The 9,477-nt window shown below is 37.6% G+C and overlaps 1 protein-coding gene across 2 annotated transcripts in view; it reads left to right on the forward strand.

The window, feature by feature from the left end:
• GTF2E1 (general transcription factor IIE subunit 1) overlaps nucleotides 1–3,969 on the forward strand; it is a 37,532-nt gene extending 33,563 nt beyond the window's left edge. For both annotated transcript variants that reach the window (XM_038003378.2, XM_007985665.3), the window contains exon 5: nucleotides 1,895–3,969. In XM_038003378.2, the coding sequence (XP_037859306.1) occupies nucleotides 1,895–2,322 (428 nt within the window). In that variant the 3' untranslated portion in view covers nucleotides 2,323–3,969. The remainder of the gene's footprint in view (nucleotides 1–1,894) is intronic.
• The last annotated feature ends 5,508 nt before the right edge of the window (nucleotides 3,970–9,477 follow it).

Here is a 9,477-nt window from a genome sequence, read left to right on the forward strand (position 1 = left end):
TGTCAGAAATCTGTTACGTGTGACTTAATTTAGTTTACAAAACTAATTTTCTTTTTCCCTAATTTTATATTTAAATATTAATCAAAATAGTGTGTTGATATTATTAAACTATTTGGAACATTCTTTTAGGAGCAATTATTATTTTAAAGGCTTGCATGCATTCCTTCTTTTCTTTCTGTTGTAATACTGCATTGGCAGTAAGCTCTAGGGAGGAGGTTCAGCCTTTGACAATATTTTGAAGTAGTTAAGTTTGATTTTAACTCTCATTTTGACAGTCATGTTACCCAAAGCCCCTTTTCTCTGACCTAAATTTTTAACTTATCTGTTTCTATTTCCCTTTCTGTCTCTCACCTGCCCAGTATCTCATTTTAGGAGTTCTGTGCTTTCTAAAATATCCAGGGTTTTAGCTAATTCATTCTAATGTGTTAATGAAAAGATGTTTTCACTTTATCCATAGTCAGAATTGACCATTTCTGCACCTTCTCATGATAGTGATGGTGACGATGATGATGATAGCTAGGTAGATAGATAGACAACATTATTCTAAGTGCCAGGCCCATTCTAGACACTTCGCAGACATTCACTTAATCCCCACAGTAATCTAGTGAAGTAAATACTATTTTCCCCCTTTCTGTACTTGAGAAAATTGAAGTGGAGAGATGAAATAACTTGGCCAAAACATATGGCTAAATAGTGTTAGGATTCGAATTAGGGAGTCAGGTTCCAAACAATACTTTTAATCTTTTTATATATTTTAAATGGCAGTATGTTTGGTAGTAGTATCAGAATGCAGAATGCAGATAGTTTTCTTAAATATTTCATCTGCAGTATATCAGGTAAGGATATGTACGCAAAATGATAGGAGGTGTGTGGTGAAAGAAGCTTCATTCCTAAAATTAGATTCTTTCTTTATAAAGAGTTTGAAGTATGCCTAGTTTGCTTCATGAAAATAAAACTCACATTTATTCACTCATTTGTCAAATGTTTATTCAGTGCCTAACAGAGTGGCAGGTACTATCCAGGTAAATGGGATATATCCATGAATAAACAAGATAAATATCTGTTGTGGTGGAACCTACACCCTTGGAAAGGGGATGACAAAGACAATAGATGTAAGTTATTCATTATGTTAGGAAATAAGTGCTATGGGGGAAAAATAGAGCATTGGGAATGTAGGGATGGGATACATTTAAAAGGTAACATTTGAATAAAGACATGAAAGATGGAAGGGAGTTAACTGTGTGAGTACCTAAAGGAAAAATATTCCAGGCAGAGGGAACAGGCAGTGCAAAGGCCCTGAGGTAGGAGTGTGTCTGATATGTACAAGGAATACCATGGAGGCTACTGTGACTAGACGAGAATGAGCAGGGGAAAGAAATAAGAGGTAGATGGTCAGGAAGGATTCCAGATGATTTGGTGGTACCCTATAGGCCATTGCAAAGCTTTTGGCATTTACCTTGAGTGAGATAAAAAGCCATGTTTTGATTTTCTATTATGCCAGCTACCGTAGTCGAGTCGATTCTTCATAGACATTATTGTTTATGTTTTTATCCAGAATCTTAGAAAGTCGATGCTTTTATCACCTCATTTTACAGAAAAAGGTATTGAAGTTTAGAGATTAAATAACTTGCCCAAGATGCTTGTGTATAGAAGAACCAGGATTCAACTCTATGCTATAATACTGTTAAAGCCGATGTACTTGACCATTATACTACTTAAGCTCCAGTTTGTAAGAAATATTTTGAATATTTTATGGATAGCAGCTCAAAAATAGAACCAGTGAAGTCTGTTATTTTATTGTATCATTTAAATATATGTTAAAATATTATCTATATGTTATAAAGAAATGCCATTTATATTTAAGGTTATTGACTTTCTGAGTTTTACTCCCCAGGGGGCATAGATATGGATGCATTTCAGGAGCGTGAGGAAGGCCGTGCTGGGCCTGATGATAATGAAGAGGTCATGCGAGCACTGCTCATTCATGAGAAAAAGACTTCCTCTGCCATGGCTGGTTCAGTGGGGGCAGCCGCTCCAGTGACCACTGCCAATGGCAGTGACTCAGAAAGCGAGACCAGTGAGTCAGATGATGATTCTCCACCCCGTCCGGCAGCTGTGGCTGCGCATAAACGAGAAGAGGATGAAGAGGAAGATGACGAGTTTGAAGAAGTAGCAGATGACCCCATTGTCATGGTGGCTGGCCGTCCGTTCTCCTACAGTGAAGTGAGCCAACGGCCAGAGCTAGTGGCCCAGATGACACCAGAAGAAAAGGAAGCATATATAGCCATGGGACAACGCATGTTTGAGGACCTCTTTGAGTGAGATTTCCCTACTTCTTTCTCCTTTCTCTAATGCTTAGTTCAAAAAGAAATGTCTCATCTTCGAAGAAAAGTATTTAAGTGGCTTTCTGCCCCTCTTGATGGTGATCCTTGTGCAAAGAATGATGGTAGAGAGTTTGACTTTTATGCCAGAAACTTTCCCAGCAAGGTGGGGTGCTGGGAATCCTACCCTTCCTTGCTGTCACTACAGTACTAATATTTTACTGTATTTTCTTTTCTTTTCTTTTTCTTTTTGAGACGAAGTCTCACTCTTGTCTCCCAGGCTGGAGTGCATTGGTGCAATCTCGGCTCACTGCAACCTCTGCCTCCTGGGGTCAAGTGATTCTCCTGCCTCAGCCTCCCAAATAGCTGGGATTACGGGCACCCACCACCACACCTGGCTACTTTTTTGTATTTTTAGTGGAGACGGGGTTTCACCGTGTTAGCCAGGATGATCTCGATCTCCTGACCTCATGATCTGCCTGCCTCAGCCTCCCAAAGTGCTATATTTTCTTACCTAATTTTTTTCTTGCCTTATTAAGACATAATTTTCTCCCTTCTGAAATGAATGAGGGAAGTTCATAAGGTAAATCTTTCCCATCCATCTGTTTACTACAATAGGTTACAATAATTCACTGATCACATCCATTTTATCTGTTCTGGCCAGGCATTCCAAACAACTTATACTGCTGCCCACCAAAGCAGCTTGCCAATAGTCAAATCATTGATGGGGGGAAAAATCCTGAAACTTCCTTAGAATTTGAGCATTTCCTCAAAATTGAGATAGGTCAATATGTAATGGGAGGTGGAAGTGTGTGTGGAAGGGGGATAGATATACTTGAGTCTCGTGATTAATGTCTAAACCAGAATTTGTGTCTTTAGAACTGACCAGACTGGTAGATTTAATTGTATTGCTTAATGTCTTTTGGTTTGGGTTTGGGATGATAGAAAGCAGAAAGTATAATTGGTAAACCCTTAGGAAGAAACTAGAAAAACACGGACATTGGACGAGAAGTCTGTGTAAAGGGTTGAAGAGTGACAAACATTGCAAACAGTGCCTTAGAACTGTGTCAGTTAGTCTGATTTGCAAATCCTTTATATAAAGCTGAGACTGGTCCTGGTTTTGTTCCCTTTGGGTACAGACCCCTTGTCAGTGCTATAAATTGTTTAATGAGGCCATTCCAGCAGAAATCAACATAGAATAATTGATTACTCTTCTCTGTCATTCTCCCTCTTTCTAAACATCATTGAAGGCTGTCTCTCTTTTGATTCTTGTCAGACATGGTATTTTAGGGTGCATCCAGTATACCCTTGAGCATTGTAACCTCAACAAACAGTTTATTTTGGGTTCTGATATGTAGCATGGTATTTTCCCTAAGGCAGAACTCTAAAGAACTTTCACACAAGGGTCTATAACAATTGTATATCTTAAAATATTTTTCCTTGCATTGTAATTTTTAAGTATTTATCATTTTATAGTACACGTGTAAAGGATATGTTAGCCTTGTATGGAGTGATGTTTCATTTACCTGGGTTGTATTAATGACTGAATGTTGACAATAAATCTATTTTATACTGACTGAAATTTGTTCATTTTAAGCCCTGTAACATCTTGGAGCATATTAAAATGAATATTCTTCCCATTAAAAAATGTTAAAGACTTTTTTATTAGTCATATTTTAAATAATAGATGCATCATATGGGATCTAAACTTTTTGTGCAGTAAGGTACCTTTGTACCTTGTATACGTATTCAACTTTTACACTTGATCTTAGCCAAAAGACCAGGAAGCAATGTTATTCAGCTTTTAAACATTGTTTTTTAAACTTTTATAGTTCTAGAAGTTAATTTAAATAAAATGGTAATCAGATGTTAATTTTTAAAATGTAGTTAATTTTTTAAACTATTTTTTGTGAGTGTGTCCGTGTGTATGTAGAATTCGTGTTATGAAAAAATGTCACAAGCGAATATGGAGATAAGAATAAAGGTATTCATTGCAGCAGTATTTGAAATACAATAAAAAGATAGATACACTCACTAAATCTGTATTTCGTCCTAAGTACTCAGGACACCAAGGCAGGAGGATTGTGTAAGCCAGGAGTTCAAGGCTAGCCTGGGTAACATAATGAGATCCCATCCCTCCCCCAAAAAGGAATGTATTGAGAGGAAAAGATATCCATAATGTGTTAAATATTGGATTCAGTTTTTCTAGGGGAGTGTGTATTGCGTGTGTGTGTGTGTGTGTGTGAAGGAGAAAGTAGCTAACATATAGTGAACTATGTGCCAGACTATTTTAAGTGCTTTATATATGTTAACTCATTCAATCTTTTATAATACATCTGTGAGGTAGGTATACATATATAAATATATATATGAATTAGGGATGACAATTACAGTGATCTTAATATGTTATGAAAAAGATATTTTTATTTTGAAAGAGAATCAAACACACTTAATGAAAGAAATAGTAGAGTGTCAAAAGCAAGGTCTTTTTAGGTTAATGCTAGGATTTTTAGGTGAGTAGGCCCTCAGTTAAGTAAAATGAAAAAATCCAGAGTTTATCATTTTTTTGGATAAACATCTCTAAATTACTCAAAATCAATGGGAAGGTATAATTTAATAGGTAACTATCCCCCATTCAGTGACATCTAATAAGACTCAATAGAATTTATATTACTTTATCAGATAGTTTTATCTCTTGAGTGGCAAAATTATCTGGTGAGGAGAGACAGTCAGTGACAGAAGGACCAAAAATGGCAGCCCTGCCAATTAGCCTCTGAAGCTCTAGTAAGGGCAGGCTCACACCCAAGGTTGGTAGATACATGTAGTCACTGTGTCTCTTGACCCCAGGAAAGCTAGAGTCATCACCACACACAGCCCATAAGCCATGATGGAGGAACTTGGTTTCCCTGAATGTGGTTGACTATATTCGTGTATCTCAAGTGTCAGCTGAACAAGTGTCCCAGCTTTCCCACTGTCCTTTAAGATTTAAATAGAACTTTTTATCCTAACATGTTGGACTACTTCTTCTAGTATCATTTATTTTGGGAGATGACAGTTCTTTTTTGCAGGTGGTAGGGGACAGGAGAGTATAGGCAGGGAGCTTGTATCCTCTGGCTTCACCTTTCTGCTTCCCTGGCTTTTCCATCTCTCCTCTACACCACCTGTCCTTGACCTCCCCAGTACCATCAACACAAGTTTGTGTAGCAGATCTTTCCTGAAGCTTTTACAGTAGAGAGCAAAAGGAGCGGGGCAATGAGAGAGGGATTTTTGTTTCTGTGTTCCTTTTATTTTTAGTTGACACAAAATAATTGTACATATTTGTGGGATGCAGAGTGATTATTTCTTCCAACTTTTAGGCTCAGGGGTATATGACATGCAGGTTTCTTATATAGGTAAATTGCATGTCATGGAGTTTGGTGTACAGATTATTTTGCCACCCAGGTAATAAGCACTGCATCTGATAAGTAGTTTTTCAATAGTCACCCTCCTCCCACCCTCCACTCTCAAGAAGGCCCTGGTGTCTGTTGTTCCCTTCTTTGTGTCCATGTGTACTCAGTGTTTAGTTCCCACTTATAAGTAAGAACATGGGGTGTTTGGTCTTAGATTCTTGCATTAATTCACCTGGGATAATGGCCTCCAGCTCCATCCATGTTGCTGCAAAAGACAGGATCTCATTCTTTTTTATGGCTGCATAGTGTTCCATGGTGTGTATGTACCACATTTTCTTTATCCAGTCCACCAGTGATGGGCATGTGTTTTTATGGTAGAATGACTTATATTTCCTTGGGTATAAATATACCCAGTAATGGGATTGCTGAGTTAAATGGTAGTTCTATTTGGGGTGTTTTTTTTTTTTTTGGGGGGGGGAGGGGGACAGTCTCTCTCTTGCCCAGGCTGGAGTGCAGTGGCATGATCTTGGCTGGCGTGCCGCAGCCTCCTGAGTAGCTGGGATTACAAGTGTGTGCCACCACACCCGGCTACTTTCTTTGTGTTTTTTGTTTGTTTGTTTGTTTGTTTGTTTGTTTGAGACAGAATTTCGTTCTTGTCGCCCAGGCTGGAGTGCAATGGCACAATTTCAGCTCACTGCAACCTCCGCCTCCCAGGTTCAAACGATTCTCCTGCCTCAACCTCCCGAGTAGCTGGGATTACAGGTGCGCACCACCACGCCCAGCTAATTTTTATATTTTTAGTAGAGAAGGGGTTTCACCATGTTGGCCAGGCTGGTCTCAAACTGACTGCAGGTGATCCACCCGCCTTGGCTTCCCAAAGTGCTGGGATTACAGGTGTGAGCCACCATGCCTGGCCAATTTCTGTATTTTTAGTAGAAACAGGGTTTCACCTTGTTGGCCTGGCTGGTCTCTGACCTCAGGTGATCTGCCAGCCTCGGCCTCCCAAAGTGTGCTGGGATTACAGGTGTGAGCCACCATGCCCAGCCCAATAGCTCTGTTTTAAGCTCTTTGAGAAATTTCCAGACTGCGTTCCACAGTAGCTGAACTAGTTTACATTCCCACCAGCAATGTATAAGCCTTCCCTTTTCTCTGCAACCTTGCCAGCATCTGCTATTTTTCGACTTTTTAATAATAGCCATTCTGACTAGTGTGAGATATTGTCTCATTGTGGTTTTGATTTACATTTCTCTAATGATTAGTGATACTGAACATTTTTGTATATGCTTGTTGGCCACGTGTATGTTTTCTTTTGAGTAATGTCTGTCTATTTTTTTTTGCCCATTTTTTAAAATGGAATTGTTCATTTTTTGCTTGTTGATTTAAGTTCCTTATCGATTCTGGATATTAGACCTTTGTTGAATGCATAGTCTGCAAATATTTTCTCCTATTCTGTAGGTTGTTTACTCTGTTGATAGTTTCGTTTGCCAGATAGAAGCTCTTAAGTTTAATTGGGTCCCATTTGTCAGTTTTTGTTTTTATTGCAATTTTTTTTATTATTATTATACTTTTAGGTTCTAGGGTACATGTGCACAATGTGCAGGTTTGTTACATATGTATACATGTGCCATGTTGGTGTGCTGCACCCATTAACTCGTCATTTACATTAGGTATATCTCCTAATACTATCCCTCCTCCTTGAACAATGCATTTGTTTTTGACATCTTCATTGTAAAATTTTTGCCTGGGCCCATGTCCAGAATGGTATTAACTAGGTTTTCTTCTAGAGTTTTTGTAGTTTTAGGTTTTATATTTAAGTCTTTCATTCATCTTCAGTTGATTTTTGTATGTGATGAAAGGAAGGGATCCAGTTTCAGTCTTCTGTATATGGCTAGCCAGTTATCCTAGCACCACTATATTGAATAGGAAGTCCTTTCCCCATTGCCTGTTTTTGTTGACTTTGTCAAAGATTGGATGATTGTCGATGTGTGACTTTATTTCTGGGTTTCCTGTTTTCTGTTCCATTGGTCTATGTGTCTGTTTTTATACCAGTACCATGCTATTTTGGTTACTGTAGCGTTGCAGTATAGTTTGAAGTCGGGTAGTGTGATGCCTCTGGCTTTGTTCTTTTTGCTTAGGATTGCTTTGGCTATTTGGGCTCTTTTTTGGTCTTCTCATATGCGACAATAATTCAAACTAGGTGAAGGATATTTTAATTAAGGGATTAATATAGGTGGCAGGTTTAGGATTGAGGTTGTAGCAAATCACAGCAAAAGCATGAGTTAATTTGGTTTCTCCTTCCTCATCTTGCCAAGTTACTTCATTTCTAATCATCTGAATGAGTGAGGGAGAAATAATTGATTCATTTCATAACTTGTTGGTATTACCTGAGACAACTGGACACTGAGTGGAAACAAGTTTGGGAAGAACAGTTCATTTTATTTTCTAGCAGTTGGCTTGATGGCTAGATTTCCAGCCAAGACCACAATTGAATGACTTACATATGCACTTTCTTATTCTCTTTATTCTTGAGTTTAAAAGTAGAAAATAACAATCAAAAAACAAATATAAAAATCCTTGGAATTTAGAAATTGGTGTAATTTCACCTTTGTTTTGTTTCCACTAAAGCTACTTTATGTCATCTCTAACAGAGCTGAGCTATCACTTTATTTTTTTTAATATCTAAAAGTGAGGAAGATTTCCAGAAAAGAACTGGCACTATAATAAATTTACTGTCAATTCTGTTGGTTCTTTCTGCTACAGAAGAAGCAAAATAAACAGTGAACAAGATAAGTACAGGTACTTTTAAAACATCTAATGCCAAAATGGGTTGGGAAGGGGAAAGAGTTATGAAATTTTACTTCTTCCTTGGAAGAGCTAAAGGAATGAACCTATTTTGGCATGTCCTCAGGGCAGGAACAAGTACCTTAGCTTCTCTTCAGAGAGCTTCATGACCTTTTGAGTATCAGAGGTGGCCTTTCCTATTCTAGTTGCAAAACAGGCCTAGTACACAATCCAGTTTCAACAGTCAACCCATGTTTCCCATAATGCAGAAGTGCATAATCTCCTACCTAATGTAAATAAGTCTGAGAAATTAGTCTGGAAAGAAGGCTGGTGCCAGGTCTGAAAATCGCTTCAATCATGAGGCATACAGGATGGTTGTACAGTTTTTTGTTGTTAATGTTTTAATTATTTAAAAATTCATTCAATAGGAAATGTATAATAGTAAAAAATGAAAACTCCCCAGCCCACTGCTGTCTTACTAGACTGAGGTAATCATTGTTGATAGTTTAATGTGTATCCTCCCAGACCTTTTCTAGGCCTTTAGAAACCACACATACATACTACAGTGCTGTTTACACAAATGGAATCATATCATACACATTGCCATTTGATTTTGAAATATCTTGGAGAGCTTTCCATTCAGTATATTTAGATCTTCATTTTAAAAAATAAAATAGAGTTTTATAGTTGTATAATGGTTTATGTAAAAATTCCTTTATTGACGGGCATTTAGATAGTGTCTAGTTTTTCACTGTTACATGCTGTAATCAATTAATCATTTTCATTTTCTTTGAGTATTTCTACAGAATAGAATCATAAAAAAGAAATAACCAAACAAAGGGCATGTCTATTTTAAACTCTGATATATACTGCTAAATTGCTCTTCAAAAAGATTGCTGGATAATTTTAAACAGAGGAGTAATTTGTAGTATTGATACTGGGTTGGAGTTTAAACCTAGAGATTATTAAGGCCATTTCAATAGTCT

This window comes from Chlorocebus sabaeus, chromosome 22, assembly GCF_047675955.1.
Source record: "Chlorocebus sabaeus isolate Y175 chromosome 22, mChlSab1.0.hap1, whole genome shotgun sequence".
In the NCBI taxonomy this organism is placed as follows: Eukaryota; Metazoa; Chordata; class Mammalia; order Primates; family Cercopithecidae; genus Chlorocebus; species Chlorocebus sabaeus.